Source organism: Podarcis raffonei, chromosome 17 (assembly GCF_027172205.1).
Source record: "Podarcis raffonei isolate rPodRaf1 chromosome 17, rPodRaf1.pri, whole genome shotgun sequence".
Lineage (NCBI taxonomy): Eukaryota > Metazoa > Chordata > Lepidosauria > Squamata > Lacertidae > Podarcis > Podarcis raffonei.
Window position 1 is genome coordinate 35012375 of NC_070618.1, and position 20155 is coordinate 35032529.

The following is a 20155-nucleotide window of genomic DNA, read 5'->3' on the forward strand; positions in this document are numbered from 1 at the left end:
CAAGAAAAGAGGATCCAGGATGTTTCCTATGGTTCTTAGGACTGGATTCCCTAGCACTGCTTGTCCATGCAAATATCTGATGTCCCCAGAGCTAAGGAGAACGTCCATCCAGGGGTAGGGCAAGGCATTTTGTGGATGGAGAAAAGTTCACCCTCTTCATACCAGGACAATGATGCAGGATACTAGCAAATTATACTCCGCTGGCTGGTTAAGGCAAAGAATAAAAGCAGCCAAAAAGATCTCCTTTTGATATTCCACAGAGCAGATTCTTTTCTTTTCTCTCATGGTGATTTCTGGTGAAAGGGTGAGGCAGCAGGTCCTGCTTCTCTAGGAGAACTGTCAGGAGGCGGCTGGGGCTCCTTGTTCTGTGCCCAATAAGGGAGCGGGGGGAAGAGATCGTCAGGAGAGCAGCATTTGGCATGGAGATCTGTGTAGCAAGATCAGCCCCGTGGAGGGAAAGAAAAGCACATTTCAGACCCCCTCTCTCTGGCTGTCTCTGTATTTCACTTCAAGGCAAGTGACCTTAAAGTAAGACGCCTGCATACTGCTTAGACTCCTCTTTTGGCTGGATTTTCTGTCAATCTGATTGAGCTCTGAGAGATGGAGCTTCTCTGGAACCAGACCCAGGGTCTGAAAAAAGCTATTGGCTTATGTCACAGCAGTGTGAGAACGGTGTGGGGTTTCTGGGCACATGTAAACACATAATTTTCCTAGTGGTCCGAGGTGGATCCTCACCTCTGGAACCAAGAGTGTTAGAGCCTCTAGCCTTTGAACTTAATAAAGCCCCCCCCCACCCCAGCATACAAACTTCACAAGTCAATCTATGTGATCCAGCCACATTACACTGCATTGCACAGAAATAAAGATTTGGGTTTCATTCATACAGACTGCTTGTATCAAGCCTCCTGTGAGAAAAATATGTGCCTAGAGGCACATGCAAATTGTTTGTTTGTTTGTGGTCAGTACACTTGCACTCCCTAGTTGACAAACCTGTAAACAGGAAGAAGGGTACTGCAGTTTAGAGATTCATCAACTAACAAATCACAGGTTTTCAGACATAAAGATGGTGGTAACCTGCAAATTAGTCCTTAAATAATACTCACTGAAAAACATAAGTCTCTCCTCTTATTATTGGGTTAGGAAGGATGCAAACCAACCCCCCTCTCTCCATCCCATCGCCATTACTGGGAGAGGAATACTCACCCCTGAGGTCCCCTATGGAGCTGTCTGGGCAAGTTGGCCAGTTACAACCATTCAATCCTGGCCATATTGCCTTTTCTTTCTTTTTTTTTTTTGTGTGCAAAATGATAAACGGAGGAAGACTTGGCTATTTGGAAACTCAGATAAAATGTTTTGCTTATTTGATTTCTTGTTCCCTTTTGTTTTCTTTAAAAGCAATGGCTTCTCCCATTTGCTTCTGGGAGAATGTTATGGCGTCACAGGCAAAAAAAAAAAAAAAAGGAACTCCCCACCTGCAAACCATTATTATTATTATTAATTTTTTAAAAAAAGTGCATCGGAAAGAAAGAAAGAAAGAAAGAAAGAAAGGAGGCAAAGTCCTTTCTTCTTACCAGTCTGATCAAATCAAAATAAACTCACAAAAATAAATTAGCAGTAGCTTAAAAAAATAAGTTACAAAAATCAAAGTTATTAGAACTCTCCCTCCCCCCCCAAAAAATCCCCAATGTTTTGAACACCCTGTTTTCCAGCTAGGAGGGTTATGCTGTGATGGGCAAAGGAATAAAGGCACCAAATGACCCAGGAGGGCATGTCTGAAGCAAGGGAGCCAGATGAACAGAAGGGGCATGGGTGAAAATTATTACTGGTTTTTGGCATTGAAGCCCTGCAGCGTGTCTGCTTTGTTTTACAACAAATGGCTTAAAATACTATTATTATTATTATTATTATTATTATTATTATTATTATTATTATTATTCCTGCTTGGCCTTTACCACCACTTCATACATGCTTTTCATCACCATCGCCCTCCTTCTGTTCCTGATGGCACCCGTCCTTTTTTTTTTAAGCAGCAAAGGAAAATAATAAAAACCCACTCGGCAACAACGGAGAAGAAAGAAAGAAAAAGAAAGCAAAATTAAAGGTAAGATTATTTCTGGAGTGCTTGGGCCGCTCACTGAAGCAGCAGGGCTACTGCCCCTTGCTTGGGCCAACCTGGTTCTACAGTTGCTGTGTATATTTCCCTTTTTTTCTTGTTGATTTTCTTTTTATAAAAAATACAATAAAAATAAAAAATGAGTTTTTTCGTTGTTGTTTTTTATCCCTGCCCCTCCCTCATGAAAACTTTCGTGTGTGTGTGTTTTTTTGCTTTTTCAGTTGTCCCTTCCCCAAAGTCATGATGTGCCGGGAGACGTGTCGTTCACTGTGTCGTCCGTTAGTCTGTCCTGCCCTTCCTGGGACTCGTGTTGCTGCTCCTCTGCGGCTGTGTAGTAGCTATTGTCCTCGTCGCCGGGGCTGCTGTGGTCCTTTTCAGACTGCTCTGAGTCCTCCCCCTCTTCCTCCAGAGTCAGCTCAAACTGGAATTTCTCCAGGCAGGCTTCATCGTCCTTCTCCGTGTCGTCCGGAGGGGGAGAGGGGCTCTGGGGGATCATGCTGTGGTACCAGTCCCTGTTGTCCTCGAGGGTGTCCAAAATGTCTTGTGCATCTGGGTGCACCAGGTCCGCCCACGTCTCCCACAGCGGGTGCACGATGTAGTCAATGAAGCCCACCTGAAACACAACCGGGGGCAGGGAAAGAAGAGGGTTGGTAACAGAACAGTGAGCAGTCTTGCTGTTAGGGACTGAGTTGAATAGGATCCAAAATGCAGCAGTCTGATTGGTCCTAGAACAATAGGACCCAGAACGCAGCAGTCTGATTGGTCCACAGGAGCCACCCAATCCAGCTCCAGGTGGAAGTGAATCCGCAACCTGATTGGCCCACAGGAGAATCCCGGAATTAGCCAATCATGTGGGGCCTATTGTGTATATAATGTATATAAAGCAGACATTCTGGGGGAACTTCCATTCCTCCTTACCACTATGAGCTGAATAAAGAGCATGAAATCCACTCTCGACTCCGGGTATATTTCAATTGCCAACTGCAGTCCCTTAAGGGACACCCATGAACTCATCCTGTGCTTCCTCAGGCCACAGAAAAAAGGCCTGGATGCTTTTGTAACAGGTACATTGTGGGGGGCTTGAGCTAAGGGCCCTGGAAGCTAAGGGGGCTTGAGGCAGCCTGACAGAGAAGGCCACACCAGGCTATGTGGTTCCACAGTCTGACAGCATACAGCAGCTTCTTTTTGCTTAAAACAGCAGTTTCTTACAGGGAAAAGGCAGGTTTCTGGCAATGGATCCTCTGTACCAACTCATGGCCGCCGATTCCTTGCACAAAAAAGCACTTGCCTGTCAAAGACTCAGCTACGTATGCTGGAAGCCATAAGCTGCTGGCTCACAGTCACAGGAAAGAAGCTCGCTTTCATCCCAGTGCCAGATTCCTGCTTTCCTCCAATGGACATGGCAGTCCCTCCTTTCTCCTGTAATGGATCTGGGGTTTCCTTTCTCCTTCTGGGCTGGCTATGTTTACTCCCTACTTACTCCCTGCCCCCCAACTTTTGGTGAAGTTTATTTTTGCTGAAACTCAGGGATGGGAGCACGATGATGCGCCAAAGATAAAGTGGGGTTTTGGCAGCAGCCATCCCATGTCTGAATTTTCCTAGCCTTGGCAGTAGCAGGAGGGGAAAGTGATCCGTCTTTGCCCCCCGGAACATTATCCCACTTGGCCATCACGCACCTGCGATTTCTCCACGGAGGCCGTGTGCTTGTCGCACATGGGGCTGATCTCCATGCCCCGCTCCCGCTCTTTGTCCCCCTGCCGGAAGAACTCTTCCATGATCCGGTCTGTCCATTGCCGATAGAGCTCCAGCGGCTTCGTGGGGTTGCTCAAATCCGCACAGTGAACCATGTTCCGCAGGACCTGGTTGTAGTCAGAAAGCGCAAGGACAGTCAGAGAGAGGCCCAGCTGAAGCCGGGCTCAGAGCAGCTAACAACAATAAACACAGCATTCTAAAATCAATTAATTCTAAAATCAGTTCAAAATCACATCTATAGAATTTTGTGTTTTAAAATGGGTTTTCAGAGTTTTTGAATGTTTTATGTAATTTTTCAAATTTCTATTTCTATTGACAATGACAATAAAGATATCGTATATATCGTATATAATGGCAACCCCTGGGCTAGAATTCTGTGAGGATTACCAAAGGAGGGGGTCAGACTGTGCCTTGGCCAAAGGCCTGGTGGAACAGCTCTGTCTTGCAGGCCCTGCGGAAAGATGTCAAGTCCCGCAGGGCCCTAGTCTCTTGTGACAGAGCGTTCCACCAGATCGGGGCTACAGCCAAAAAAGCCCTGGCTCTGGTTGAGGCCTACCTAACCTCCCGGTGGCCCGGGACTTCCAAGATGTTTTTGTCTGAAGACCATAAGGTCCTCCGTGGGAGATACCAAGAGAGCGGTACCATAGGTACGAGGGACCTAGGAAGCTGAGCACCAAACCCCTGGGAAGCAAAACAGTGAGTTGTGTGTCTGCATGTGTGCAGAGGGAGAAAAGACCTAGATGGAATCAGCCCCCCTCTGCTCTCAGAGCCTAAGGAGTTTGGCGAGTGGGAACCCTAGGAAAAGGACTGTGCAAATGAAGCAAAGGCTCTGCCTGTCCAACCCATGTGGCAAATTTCCTGCACCACCACAGCAGTAGGGCCCTCTTGGTCTGCTACTTGGCGTGGGCAACACCAGCGCAGAGGGCCCAAAGGAGGGTCTACAGCTTATTCAGTTGTCACGTGACAAAAGGAGCCAGTGGGCTTTCTAAGGTCTGGGGGGTGGGCAGTGAACGCCATCACTGTCGTCACTACTGCCAGGAAGATACAGGGAGCCAAAGATTGCCCAGTCACCCGAAAGGAGGGGCTCCAGCCCCAGGGACACAATTATGCATGTGTTTGTATGCCCAGGCTGTTTTTCCCTGCAGGATCTTTAAGGCAGGTAAAAGGTAAAGGACCCCTGGATGGTTAAGTCCAGTCAAAGGCGACTATGGGGTTGCGGCGCACCTCTCTCTTTCAGGCCGAGGGAGCCAGCGTTTGTCTGCAGAAAGCTTTCCGGAACATGTGGCCAGCATGACTAAACTGCTACTGGCACAACGGGACACCGGAACAGAAGCCAGAGTGCACGGAAATGCCGTTTATCTTCCTGCTGCAGTGGCACCTATTTATCTACTTGTGCTGGTATGCTTTCTAACTTTAAGGAGGAGAAGCCGAAGCACAGTACCTTTTCCCAGTCTTAACTGTGTTTTCAGTGTGTGTTTTTTTAAATTTTAATATTGTATATATTGTGTGTTTATATTTTCTTTTTTTGAAGGCTTCCTTGAAAGGCTGTTGTTAGGTAGCAGGCCAACAATTTAAATAAAACAATGTCATCCGTCCACCTTCCCGCCCAAGCCTCAGATGCTGGACTGGCTCAACAGCTTGAGCAACACATCTGAGAGCAAGCTGCTGCCAGGCGACCCTTGCAGCTGCTTCCCAGCTTCTTTGTGGCCATTTTATCTGAATGCCAGTTCTGGGACCAGCTGCACTTTGCCTCCCCAGCCTGCCACTGGGGTGGGGACTGACCTCCTTCCTGCTTATCCTGGGCAGGGCTGTGCCTCTGGACAAGAGGACCTGACCATCCTTTCCCAATCTGTAGCATGCAGGACTTCATCCAGCCTTGCCCACCTGTATTCTGTCAGTGTAGTTGTCCAGCAGAAGCACCCCTGAGCTGGTCACTTTCTTGGTCTCCACCATCGTCTTGAGGTCGGCCAAGAGGCTCATATGTTTGGACATGTCGGTAGCCAGGACCTGCAGAAGTAGAAGCCATAATTTTTGATAACGGAAGGGGAACACTCGCGTTTCAACTATCATGGGCTCCATGCCTTTGTTCGTGCTCCATCCTTCCTCTCAGGGAATTTAGGCTCCTGTGCAGACAGACAGCAACCCAATGTAGTTTTCTTTCATCTGGCCCAGAGGTTTTCGACCTTTTTGGGTCCACGGCTCCCTTGACCAACCTTCCTTTTGCAGCACCCCAGTGGGGCTCAGGAGCCCAGTTCTGTCACCCCTTGCCTGCAGAGCTGGCAGCCTCTCACCCTTTTTTGAACACCCTCCCTTGTGGAGGGTTCCCTCAGCCTCCTCTCCCCTCTCCTTGGGAGTCCTCAGGGCAGCCGCTGCTGCTGCTCATGGTCTCTGAGCTGCGCCCCCTGCCCCAAAGAGAGGTGACTCCTCACACTGCCCCACAGGGGCCTAGGACTTCCCAACAGCAAGAGCTGAAGGACAGGCTCGCTGGACTCCCTCACCTGCTGGCTGCTTACTCTGAGGCCACCTCAGCTCCTGGCAACTAGCACCCCCTGGCCAGCCCCAGAGGCACCATTCACCTGTGGAGCTTGGAGCCGGGGCTGCTGCAACAAACAGCTATGGGAGCCTTTGGGAGGCAGAGTCATAAGAGGGCATCAGAAGAGGGAGGGAAGGAAAGAGGGACAGAGGCCAGTGTTGCCCACAGCACCCCTGACCATCCTTCAAGGCACCCCAGGGTGCCACGGCACACTGGTTGAAAACCACTGGGCTAGCCCCTCCATGAAGCCTAGTACCTGTGGGACTGCCCTCTCTAGGGGGGCTTCCACAGTCCTCTCCTTAGTGCTCTTGAGGTTGTTCTACCATATCTGTTCTGAGGAGAGACAGGCTGAAGAAACACCAGAGCTGTCAGCTGATGAAACCATTTTTAGATTACTTAATCAGGGACCTTTTAACTGATTATTTTAATCAACTAAATTTACATGAGTTTGAACATTATCATAACGCCAATGAGCTAATCTCTCGCCCTCCCCACCCTCAGGCTTTTCTCTGAAACAACAGAAGCAACCTTGAAGCTCCTCCTAAGCCAGGCTGGGGCTGCGGGGTTCTGCATATCCTGGCATTTAAGCAAATCTTGCAGAAAGTCTGCTTCGTCTGTCATCACCCACCCGGAATAGTTGGCAAGAAAATGACTCTTTTGCAAGCAAGGCATCTTAGTCCACTTGGCTCTATCTCAAATATTAGACAGAGCCAGTGTGCCTGTTTGGGGCTCATGGGAGACGGGACCAGGATGTTGGGCCTGCAGGGCATCAACACAGCAGGCAGCTGCCAAGGATGCCTGTGCTCTAGTTGCTCTGATAACACCCATCCCTCCAACCCACAAACTGCTGACTGGCCAAGCCTTTTCCGACTGGGGTTGCCACATATTTATCAGCAGGGTCCTGCTATGAGTGGGCCCTGTGGCGCCCAGAGCAGTCTACAAAGTGGATGGCTGATCTAGAAAAAGGAAGGATGGATGAGGGGGGAAGGAGGACCCCCAGAAAGAGGGGACTTTGTTCTGCCTGGCAAGCTGCAATGCTTGGGCTAATGGGACATGTGCCATCATGCGACACGGAATTCCACCCACCCTATTTTTACTGCCCGGGAGTGGGAGGCTGCTTGCTGGTTTTTCTGCCTCAGCCTTGGACGCTGCGTATCTGAACTTTGGGCGTTGGTGCCATTTGGGGATGTGCCTTAGGCAGCGATGTGCCTTGCGCTACCATGGTCAATATCTCAGAGTCACAGTATGCCACTGTTTCAAATTATATAGTCCTGCTTTTGGGGAACCAGAGCAGAGGGGAGCAACACAGAAGCCAGCGAGACGGGAGGCAGTTTCTGCACTAAGACAGAGGATCAGCCTTGCCACTCATTCCTCAAATCCCAGGTCACATTTCTCTGCTTGAGGTGTAACTACAATTTCCTCCTGTGTTGGTCTTTGCATACAGCTGCTGCCATGAAATGTGTACATGTGTACAGCAAAGGAATGACAGGAGACAAATTAAAATTATTCTGCTCATTTGAAGGTCCACCAGCTTGGTACAGACAGAAAGCCTGACAGGGATGATGGTCCTTCCTTGTGCAGCGTCATTGTGAGAAATATAGCAGCAAGTTTCATACCTCTGCTTTTAAACAACTGAATTCCCCAAGGCAAAAAACGAGGAATGGAACCTCGAACTGGGAGACCCGGCCCAGGATTGGAGTAGGGGAAATGCAGGCTTGTGCTTGGAAGCAGCCAATGGCTCTCCTTTCTGAGGCTCACCATGTCGATGACCATCTTCCGCAAAGTCTGTCGCTGCCTCTTGCTCAGGTTCTGGAAAATATCGCAGTTCTCTTCCTGCAGCAGCTTGAAACCCACCGCCAGGTGATGGTTCTCCAGGACTGACTCGTCGTTGTACATCAGCGCCAGCTCCGAATCTGCCAAGGAGGATCACGTTAGTCGGTGTCACGGAGAACAGGAACGTATATTTCATTTTAGTTGCTGACATCAGCATATGGCTTACAGGATAAAAAAACAAATGAAATAAAAATGAAATCATCAAACAATCTGAAATTGCTCAGAGCAGCAGAAAGGAATCACGAAACAATGCAGCAATAAACCAAAAGATTCTTCAAAACCAAGGCTTGTTGAATAAATGTTGTCTGGGAGGCATGTCGCTCTCTGGGGGTGAGAGGGGCGAGTTCCACAACCTAGGCACCACAGCCCTGTCTGGTGTCACCAACAACTGTACTGCCACCACGAACAAGGCCTCTGCTGACTAAATCAACAGGCAGCTGGATTTGTAAATTCAATCCCTGAGGTCCCATGCAAACCACACACTTGCACCTGCCTTCTTCCTGCCTGCTCATACCCTTGGCTATGGCTTGAAGTATATGCTATTCCAGAACAAAGAGGCCACGCAAGTCCTACAGAAGCAAAACATCTACAGAAGGAGGAAGAGCAGAACAACAACCCGCAAGAATATTCTGCCCTCGAATAACCCAGGAAGGCAGCACTTTTTAGTTATGCACCTCCCTGTAATTTTACAGGAGTTCCTTGCCCCCTTATCCACAATGGATTTGAAGAGCAACTTCTTTTCTAATGTTTGGAAACTACTGTCAAGGACTTTGTGATGCTCCCAGAAGTCCCTCATGTCCACAGGAAGTCCTGCAGCTACTTTGCCAAGCCCAGACTTTTCTTAAAACACCTGCCGCCACCACAATCTCTTAAAGAAAACAGTAAGGCTTTCTCTTTATATCATTACACAAGTATTTTTTTTTTTTTATGTTGCAAAATTATAAACTGCTTAACAGGCTGAGGTTATCGAAGTAGCGTACAATGAGGTAAAGACCATTTCTACAAACTCTAAAAACAATAAAACAATTCCTAGAGATGTACAATTAATATTTCATAAATGATGGGGTCACTCTTCAGGAAAAGCCTTCTCAAACATGACGAAACAAAATTATCTACGCCAGACATGTGGGGTGAGATATATTTACCTGATAATCCAGACAGGAATACAGACAGTTAAACGTGAACATATATTTAATTAAAGAGCAAAACAATCAGAACAAATAGTCCTTCTATACTGAAGTCTTACAGGTCTAGTTTTCTGATCTAACGCAACTGCCTATCTTTCCATAACAGCTATCTGAATTCCTTTAAATATATACTTTATTATCTCCCTCACCTCATTTCTTCCTCACAGCCGCATTCTCCACCCAAACCGACATTCCCAGACACCCTTCTGGTGTAATCCATTTTAAGTCAACTCATTGTCCTGTTTCACTCCCCTGCTGTCAGTCATTCCTCTACAAGCTCTTCTATCACAAACCCACCCCTAGCAACTTCTATTTGGGATAAGTAAGTCTTCTTCCTTCCTTCAGCTCAGGGATAGGAGACCTTGGGCACTCTAGACCAGGCACCCCCAACCTGCGGCCCTCCAGATGTTGTAGCCTACAACTCCCATGATCCCTAGCTAGCAGGACCAGTGGTCAGGGATGATGGGAATTGTAGTCCAAAAACATCTGGAGGGCTGAAGGTTGGGGATGCCTGCTCTAGACATTGCTGAACTATCAGTCCTAGCAAGCAAGGCCAACAAGCAAGGCTGGTGGGAGTTGTCATTCAGCAACATCTTGATGGTGGACCAAAGGTTCCTCAACCCTGATGTAGCTTGCCAGTGCTGAAAAGAGGCTCACAATGAAACCAACATTTATTTATTTCTATATGGCATTTAGGGCAGGATTCACTTAACCAGCCCCATCCATGGAAACCCCTGGAGCAATGTACAGGGAGAGGAGAGCAGGGGTGGAAGGAAATAATTTCATCTGCCAAGCAGCAATGCATGTAAAAGCAGAATGATTGGAAGAGTGTGGAACTCAACCCCCCCACAAAAAATTATCTGCTTAATAAAAAGTATCTACCTGGATTCCATTTAGCATTTTTACACTAATGAAGTTACATAATCCTCTTAAGTATGATAAAGATCTGCTTTTGTTCGGTATTAAGTTGTCTACTGCACCAGTCAAGGCCCCCTGACAATTTGGGGAATGTCTGGAGCATGGACAAAAATTTGGGACAGTGGGATTATGAAAGGCTTTTGATGGCAAAATAAGGCAAGGGCCCAGTTTTATACCCATGACAATCCCTGTTCACTTCTTTCTGGTGGTGATCGCTATCAGGGGGTTCCACTTGCATGAGGGTAAGGAGGGAAGACAGTAAGTTCGAACTGGAAATTTGTTTGCTATCGAAAGAGATGAGCTAATTCCTCTTTAGAGTGTCCCCCTCTTTAGAGTGTCCCCCTCCCTGGCCCCATGGCTGTGACTGAGTGGGAGAAATTGCTTCAGTCCCCAGGGCATCTTCCATATCTGATTTGCCTGGCTAGCTTTTGGTAACCCTGACATCTTTCCCCCTTTGCATCCCTTCTAGTTTTCTATCACGTGTTTTGAGAAGGGTGCACAATATGAAGGTCACCGGGAAATTCAGCTGGACTAATTCCCTCCCCTCCCGAGCAGAGCTGGGAAAGGAGGGCGAGTGGCAGCCTGGAGAAGAAGGGCAACGCTGAAAATTACCTTATACAGAACCACGGCCATGAGTCCATCTCTCTCAGCACCATCCACACTGGCTGAGGCTTTCAGTGTTTCCGGTGAGAGCCTATCCCTGCCCTGCCTGGGAATCGGGGCTACGGCCTTTCACAAGCGACTGCTCTCCCTCCCCCCTCTGAAAGTTTAGCAGTGGGACTCTCAGAAGGAGGCCATGCATGTGTGTAAATTGTGCACACACAGAAGCATACCTGAGAGGGCCTCACCTGTCCATCTTAGAGGGCTCTATGCCAGGTTCCCTCATTTCAGGAAGCAAGAGCATTCTCTGCAGTGGTGGTTGTTTTAAAACCATACAAAACTGACACTCGTGGCAAAGATCCATTTATCTATCTGCAAAAGCCTATCAGAACAAACACACCTTCACTGCCATGTGATGCTCAGGATGTATTCCTGACCCCCACAGAGCCAATTCCAGGGACCTTGCGCAGGACTTCCACTGATGGGGCTTCTTAGGTGCATCTCGAACACTCGTTGCCCCAACTCCACGAGGCAGCATCTCTTTGGATCTGCCTTTACTCCCCCCTCCTGAAAATTTGCAAATTTTCTTGGGTTTTGAGGAAAGGGCGTTTGCGACATTTTAAATCTAGAATAAAAATCGGCACAGCACCTTGGGCAAGTTTGCAAGCATGTGTGCAGGTGTCAGGTCTGAACTGGGCCTCCCTGTTGGGAAGATGGGGTGCTGTTGCTGCCGCCTGCCTCACTTTCTCCCCCAACCTGTTTCTTGTTCTCTCGCAAAGCATCAGAGTCCCCTCCCGTGCCTAATTTTACTTTGCCGGCACACGTCCTCTCAGGTTACCTAGACAACAGGGACACCCTCTCCCACCCATTGTCTGATTCAAATGATTGGAGAAAGGACTGTGCTTGCAGAAGCACAAAGTAAGGTGGAGGAGGAGGAGCGGGCGACTCGAAGGAAAGCGCATGTTCGTGTTTTAGCTGAGCGGAGACAGGCTGCATTATCCCACCATCTGGGTACAGTGAAGAGTGGAAACACTCTTAAGTGTCACATGCAGAGATCTCAAGACGGTTACAGCCTGCATTGAGTAGCACACCCTACCCAAAGCACCGCAAGTTCCAGAGCTGACCTTAGCAAGGTGTGTCTGGATATGGCCCTATGGTATTCGTATGAACACCTCTGCACAAGAATGCAAGTTTGCAAGTATTTCTCTGAGCGAGGTGAAAATAACTAAACCAGAAGCAGACAGGGTTTGTGTGTCAAAACTGTCTGCTGCTGAATCCATATGGAGAGAAACAATGAAGCTCGTGACAGAAAAACAGTACTTCTGTCTTGTCAGGATTCAGTCTCAATCTGTTAGCCACCATCTATCCTCCAACCACCTCCAGACACTCACACAGGACCTTCACTGACTTCACTGGTTCTGATTTGAAAGAGAGGTAGAGCTGGGTATCATCTGCATACATAAGTCTCTCTTTTCTTGCAACAACCCTATAGCAACCTTGTCAGAAGAAAAGCAGTTCAGCCGCAGGCATGATAACACATTACAAGGTGCAGGCAAAAGAGGCACATTCAAATCCTTTTCCGTCCAAGATCTCCTCCATAAATGACACACATGCGTACCCCTCCCCCTCTCCCCACCCAGTCATGTCCCTCCCGACACCCCTTTGCCCCCCATCTCCCTGTGCTACTCACTGGTATTGATCAAGAACTGGTTGGAGACACCAGGGTGGTCCACATCATGGATGGCAGCAGCAAATATTGCAGCCAGGATCTCAAGGTCAGTGAAGACAGCCTGCAAAGGACAGAGGGAGAAGCTGCTACAGGTATGGTGTTTCTGTCCTGCTTTGCTAACAAGGAGAGATGCATCGTTATGAAAGGGGCCCACTGCTAGCAGAGAGCGAGGCTAGATCCCAAACCCCAAAGATTTGTGTGTTGCCGCCATGTGAGGTAACCCACTGAAGCTTACAGGCCAGAGCATTTCCTGGGCAGTATCAGGCCCCCAATGAACATGCAACTCTAATGGGATGCCTACCTCCTCTCCCCATTCTACCTGGGGAAAAGACCCTGGCATCCAAAAATTCCGCATATCCCAGGCTGGCCAGCCATTGCAGTAGACTGGTACAGAGCAGAGGTAGCTAACCTTTGGTGATACAAATCTTGCTGAACTACAAATCCCATCAACCCTGACTATGGACAGTGCCGACTGGGGCTGATGGGAGATGGAATCCAACAACATCTGGAAAGCCATAGAGGTTTTAACTCATGGGTTAAATCATGGTTTCGGATGTAAAAACAGAAATAATAATAATAATAATAATAATAATAATAATAATAATAATATCAATGGGGCTAATTTTTCTAGCCTCTCAAAAGGAAGCATTGCCTATTGCTTATTATCATCATTACCATTTTGCAACACACATGAAGTTATATGAATTGCCTGTCTAGATCAGAGTAGAGGTCCATCCGGGAAGCCCCTAATAGGGGCATGATTGGGAGAGTGCGTCACCCCCCTGTTGTGGCCCCCCAGCACCAGGAATGGTGCACTATATTGACTCTTCTGGGTGTTTAAACACTGTGCCCTCCGTAATGTTCCACAGTGACAAGAATTAGGCAGGCAGCAGGTTTGCAAACATATTGTAATCTCTTGCATTTGCAAATAGTCTTGCAATACTTATTGGAGCTCTGTGGCCAATAATCTGTCTTGTCTGCTCCAAATCGATATGCGAATGTCTGCTGCCCTCCTTCCCTCTGCAGCTCCTGACCACGTGCAAGTTTCCTCATCTGCTTCCTTTCTGCCCTAGTTTTCCTTTCCGATTCCTGGCTCTTGCCTTCTCCTCTCCCTCTCATTCTGCTGCAGCTTGCTTCTCCCATACCACCAGACTTAGGCCCCTACTTCATTTTTATCCATCCTCTCCTAGGATCTTCTGCCAGTATCTAAAATCAGAGCAGTTCAGCCAATGGCAGCCAGAGCCTCTCCAGGCCACAGACATCCACCCTGAGGCTGGCAGGAGTGGAGACAATCAGCCAGTGGATTCACCACTTAATACACCGGACTCCAGATGTTTTGAATCCTCGTAGCCCTGTGAAACATTAGGCTGGGAAATAGTGACTTGTTTAAAGGGTATTTGGGCCTAAGCACAGATTCCTCAAAGGCCAGGTCTGCCAAGTCCAAGTGAAGCACTACAGTCCCTGTGCTTATGACACAATCCTCGGCTACAGGCACCCAGTGAGCAATCTCCCCCACCCCCAAATAGGCAGGCAGGTGGACTGCCCAACCACCGCACAAACACACTCACACAATTCACCGGCTATGGAAGACAAACCCTTACATCCAAGGCAGGTGTAGACAGAAGAACGTGAGTGGACTGCGTGACGTCAGCAGCATGGAGGCTGTTGTGATAAGCCACGTCGGCGTGATAGTGGTCTTCTAGTGTCATGATGTAGGTGACTAATGTGTCCACGGGGATCTTGAAAGTTTTCAGCAAGTCTCTTTCCTGGGTGGGGTGGAATAAGAGGAGTGAAGCGTTTGCTGGGAAAGTCTGGCATCAGACCCCACCTAAAAAAGGTTGCTCAAATGAGTGCCGTTATCTTTCTCTTTCCCGTAGTGGAAAAGATAAAAGCGAGGGACAGAAACTTGTGGGACCTTGAGCAGCCATTACAATACACCAAGAGAGGATGAGCGAAAGGCTTCTGCCCACGCACCGAGCCAGAGCTCTCTCTTCCGTCTGCCAGAGCCCCCTCCCAGATATCACCATTCAACGTAGATTAAAGAATATTAAGTACTCTACAGAAAGAAAGAAAGAAAAAGGAGAAAAGGGGCCCTCTCTCTGACTGACAGTCTCATGGGAACATTAATCAGAAATAGATCTGCCTTTTCTCATCTTAGGCAGTCTATTCGATCCAGTCCCACAGGGGGGCGGGGGGGGTTAGCCTAGGATCCATTGGATCACAAGTTGGCACTGCTTCCATCAAGTTGTGGCAACGGGCTCCAATCCTGGGCTCTTTGCTGTGCCAGCTGCCCACTTCTGCCCTGGCCAGAGCAAGCGGTTGGGCTGTGGATCAAGCCCCACTGCTGCTGGCCAGATGTAGGATTGTAGGCTAGCGATCTTATTTATTGTGGCAAAAGCATTTGTAGGATGGAGACACTCTGTCAATGCAACGGACCCAGGTAGGCTCAAGTCCATAGAAGTTTATAGGAAATATATTTACTAATGTTTGATGGCGCCACCAGGAGCCCCAACCTGCAACTCAGCCAGATCTCTCCTTAAATGTCCCTTCTGAGGACAGGGAGAAGACTTGGAAGTCTCATCCACCAGGAGACAAAACAACTTGACTCAGAAAACAGCCAAGTCTCAAACAAGCTGCAAAAAGGGCACCTCTTACACTGAAAGTGCTCAGGGAGATGAAATCATTAAACGAAAGAACTCTCCTGAAATTGACACACACCCTGCAAAAAGTGCTCGCCCCTTCACTTTTTGTGGAATCCTCCTTGTTTTTTTGACTTGCTTCTTGTATACAACTCCATATGTATTGAAGGGATACAGAATAATGAATCCAAAACTGACCTAGAAAGGCACATCTCAAGCTTCAGCTTCATAAACAAGTCTTTGTATATTGCGGCAATATTGCAGCCCAAGCCAGTAGGAGGGGATGAGGACACGGGACGAGGACACGGCAGTGCAAGCACACGTACCTGGAATATTGTATACATGATGCAGCTGAGCGACCGATTGTTGGTGTACTCGGCGACCCGGAAGATGTTAAGGCCCCACTTGTTTAGGTGTTCCAGTTCCTGTAAGAGCGTAGTGGGAGGAAAGTTGGTACACTTTTGCCACAATGGGTTTCAAGGGGGAAGGAGGTCACGAGAGCAGAGATGTGGAACAAGTGAAGAGAGCAAACCCCACAGTGTGTTCTCCCTGGCAGTCCAGCTGGAGCCTGAGCCGTCATTCCACACCGGGGACATCACCAAAGGCAGGACTGAAAAACCATGTCACCAAGGAGACTAGGAATATTGCCCTCGCAACTGCTCCAGAACACCCAACATGGCTCCAATCTAAGAGGCCACTTAGGGGCCTGGAAGCCAGGCAGTGTTTACATCAGTCCTGCCCAACCTGGCGCCCTCCAGGCATTGCTCAACTGCAACACCCATTCATCCCAGACCACCGGCCAGGATGGCTGGGGCTCCAAAACACCTGGAGCTCACTAGGGTGAGAAGCCTGGTTTAGCTCATCTGTTTTGAGTACAGTCACCAGTAACACTAACATTTAAAGACACAGAAGCAGCAAGGTTTTGCCAATAAGGCTTTTTTTTTTAATTACCGCATGCAGCTGGCTTAGAAATCAAACCTGTGAGCAACTGAGCTTCTTCTAAAGCTGCGTAGCTCACGAGAATTTAAAAATGGAACAAAAAATTCATAGGTCCACCATGATCCTTTCTTCTCATTCTGTCAATTTGAAGACAGCTCCTTAGTACTCCATGATTAGTATGCTGTGATTAAATTATGCAAACTACTTAAACAGGAATTTTCTGCTAAGGCAGTGGTTTGCAAATCCCTCCCCGCTGTGTGGACCACCTGAATGTGGCCGAGGGCCTTAGCTGACCCATTGATCCTTTTTCTGCCTGTTGCAGTAATTGCAATGCACTTGAGCTAGATGCCGAATGATTTTAAGTTCCATTTTAATCGCTTCTTTTATTTCTTACACTGTACTTTATCGTATGAAAATCTGAATCCCATAAAATTCATATTGTAATACAATAAAATACAATATAAAAGAAGTAATAGAAATATAATTTTAAATCAAGATGAATATTTAGTGCAGGCATGGTGCAGACCACTTGGATGAAGCTCACGGACCAGAGTCTGAGAACCACCTGCAGCAAGAGAAACATTTCCTCTTTTTACATTTCAGCAAATATTCCCTGCTGCTATAAAAGGACATTATTGGACCACTTCCTTCGGCCAACAGCACTGTATTTGTGTTAAGGGTGTTGTTGAGCTACACACTCTGGAGCTTGACTTTTAAAGATGCCAAATCCAACTTTTTGCCTTGGTTACTCATAGGGTGTGGCTACTGGTTTAACACCACCCTTCCAAAAAGCGAACACTTTCTTGCAAATATAGCAGATGCGCTGAGTTGCCCCCAAGAATGGTGTGTGTGTGTAACCTGGCCAGGCCGACTTGTCCACCAGCCCCCACCCACCAGCCAGCGACCTTACATTCACCCTGGTGTGTCCTTTTGAGGATCGCTGTGGAATTTGGGGGGCAGCCCCCTCCTTGAAAATATTGGCAGAACTCACCGCCCCCTGATGGTGCCCCTGAAATATAGGCACGGTAATTTCAGAAACAGTGGCTTCTGTTGCCTTTGCAGTATTGAGATAGCACTAAGAGTATTCTGATACCATGGGGTAGATTGTAATTTGTACAACCCTGTTTTAATTTTTTAAGTGCATAAAGAGTGTTTTCTGTGGTGCTCTCCATATTTTGCGAGACTGCAACTCCTATCATCCCTGATCTTTGGCTATGCTGGCTTCTGCAGCAGCTGGGAGTCCAACCACACTGCATATCCCTTTAAAGGTTTATGACTACACATATATTTGTACTTACTGCTTCTGACTATACTGTTATGGCCTCCAGCCAAGACAAAATAATAAACTTGAATTAGTCCATGAGACGTGCCTAAGCACTGGGTGCACACCGCCACACAATGAGGTGGCCATCCTAGTGTAAGTTAAGGACATATTTGGTGGAACTGTCCTAAGATTGTGAATTCCTGGCAAGAGGTATTGACTGAGTCTGGACATGACATTCCCGGCTTCCAAGCGCTGAGGCTGCCTGCTTCCGCCTTGTGCCCTTTCCTCGGGCTGCAGCTTCAGCAATTCAACCCACGTCATTTTAAACCACTGTTACTCATTACATCAAAAACAGACCACACCTCCCAGTTTTGGATGTAGCAGGCAACTGAGGTTGAAGAGACCGAGATTGAAAGAAGGAAACCAGCACATGAATGGGAAGCGGTGAGTGAAATGCTTGTAACTGGCTTTATGAATTATGACTGATTAAGCCAAGAATGTTACTTCCAAGCAAGTCCTTTACATCATTTATAAAGGTAAAGAGCTGTGTCGTCTTGGGCTGATGAAATAGAAAGCAAGTCCCAACTGACACCAACTGGCTAGGAATGTGCAAACTCAGTGGTGGTAAACCTCTCTGGTCAAGTGTGCCACAAGTCAAGCCCAAAATATGAGGAAATACGAGGCCTCGACAGAAAGTGCTGCACATGCAGACCTGCATGCTTTGATGACCCCCGTCCTTTTTGCCTCTAGCCCAGGGATCGGCAAGGTTTACCTTGCCAGGGCCGGTTCACTCCAACGGAGATCCCTCTGTGGGAATGCACGTGCGCCCATGTTTTCCAGCATCTGCACAGAATCGATTTCCAGCGTCTGCGCAGACGTGGTTTCCAGTGCCACGGAAGCAAGTCCCTGCGCTGTGCTGGTTTAGCGCCGCGCGCGGGACTTGCCTAGCGGGCAACTCGGTTTGGGGGCCGGTTAAACAACCCCCGTGGGCTGCTTGTGGCCCATGGGTCTTGGGTTGCTGACCTCTGCTCTAGCCCATTGAGCCTGGGAGTAAGATGCAGGACAGTGCTGGAGAGGCAAGGAAGAATACAGGCATACACTCTTGTCCAGGCATATTGCAACCTCTCACTTCCTGCACCTGTTCTGCCGTGACCATCTGATGTCTAGCTGCCACTAAACTGGCTGTTTGGGGGGGGGGAGGGAATGGAGCACTCAAGAACTGGGCAGTAGATTATCAAGGGGGGTAGTTGGAATGTCACATCCATTAACAAATTAACTACGTACAGTAGGCATGCAGGTGATGGAGAAATATTGGCTCAAAGATAAAGCAATTAGTTTTATTCTGGGTCAATGGAGAGAGCTCCCATGTCTTCTCTATACTACAAAAGGCAAGAAAGTACTGTTGCCATATGCCTGGAATTTCCCAGACATATCTGGCATGCTGCAGCCGGAAGCAGTGCCCAAGAGGAAATGACTAAAAATGTCCGGGGAAATGTGGACGTATGGCAACCCATGTCGGCAGTGTTGTTTTTGGTGATTTCCCTTAAAAACAGTTCAATAACTTCTTCTTTGCTAATTTGCCAAAAAACGCTCAACAACTTTGCCAAAAACGAAGCTCTAGATTTTCACTGTTTGAAATATGGCAGCCCTAGTACTGTTGGTTCTAGAACCAGAACAGAGCAAAACTGGATACAAAGGAAGCCTGCCTTCCCAGAAGTCCTGCCAGAGTCCCTTAACTGTGATCTGTGACCCAGAATCCCCATCAAAGCTAGATATACCCTTTGACTTTCCACACCAGCCGATTCCCAGCTTCCTGCCACCGCAAATCTCACCTTACTGAGCGGCTCTTCCTGGTCAGTTTTGACCCCAAAGCGGGGAATACTGGAATTGGTCAGGCTGGAACTGTGCATGAGTTTCTTGACTCCGCTGATCTGGCACATGGGTTGCTGCTTCTTCTTCTTCTCCCGCTCTTTCTGTGTTGGGGATGGAATCTCCACATCGTTCTGCTTGTCTGAGGATGAAAAAAGACTGCATCTGAGAGAGAGAAAGAGGACAAGGGCAAAAGACTGAAGGTGCCACTGTTTGACCTGCGCAAGAATCTCTCTGGGCAAATGTGCACCAAGGGGTTACATGACGTGGGTGCAGTTCTGCTCCATCTCTCCAAAACAAAACAGTGCCTACATCAGGCAGAGATTCATCGCTAGCTCACATATTCCAGCCTGAGCTCCTGGAGGCAAAAGGGCCAGTAGTCCCATTCTTCAGTGCCCTGAACAGAAGCCAGGATAGTTCAAGAAAGGATGGGTGGTCTATGGATGCTGGGTTAAAGACTGTACATGGGCAATAATTTCTCAAGAGACTTGGGAGGCGGTATTGTAGAGCCTTCAGTTACAGAATCATAGAATTGTAGAGTTGGAAGGGACCCTGACAATCATCTAATCCAACTGCATGCAGTGCAGGAATCTCAACTGCAGTGTCCATGACAGATACTTAAAAACCTCCACGGAAGGAGAGTCCATCACCTTCTGAGGGAGACCCTTCCACTGCTGAACAGCTCTTACTGTCAGAAAGATCTTTCTGAGTTTTAATTGGAATTTCCTTTCTTGTACCTTGAAGCCATTGTGGTGCACATAGTTAGTCCTGCCCCACTG

At 47.9% G+C, this 20155-nt stretch overlaps 1 protein-coding gene across 5 annotated transcripts in view; it reads right to left on the reverse strand.

The window, feature by feature from the left end:
* Window positions 1-1864: 1864 nt before the first annotated feature.
* Window positions 1865-20155, reverse strand: part of PDE4A (phosphodiesterase 4A) — a 388477-nt gene continuing 370186 nt past the window's right edge. For all 5 annotated transcript variants that reach the window (XM_053370589.1, XM_053370587.1, XM_053370588.1 and 2 more), the window contains 8 exons: window positions 19340-19518; window positions 15631-15729; window positions 14267-14431; window positions 12627-12726; window positions 8157-8311; window positions 5750-5872; window positions 3790-3972; window positions 1865-2726 (listed from right to left, as the gene is read on the reverse strand). In XM_053370589.1, coding sequence (XP_053226564.1) covers window positions 2352-2726; window positions 3790-3972; window positions 5750-5872; window positions 8157-8311; window positions 12627-12726; window positions 14267-14431; window positions 15631-15729; window positions 19340-19518 — 1379 coding nt within the window. In that variant the 3' untranslated portion in view covers window positions 1865-2351. The remainder of the gene's footprint in view (window positions 2727-3789; window positions 3973-5749; window positions 5873-8156; window positions 8312-12626; window positions 12727-14266; window positions 14432-15630; window positions 15730-19339; window positions 19519-20155) is intronic.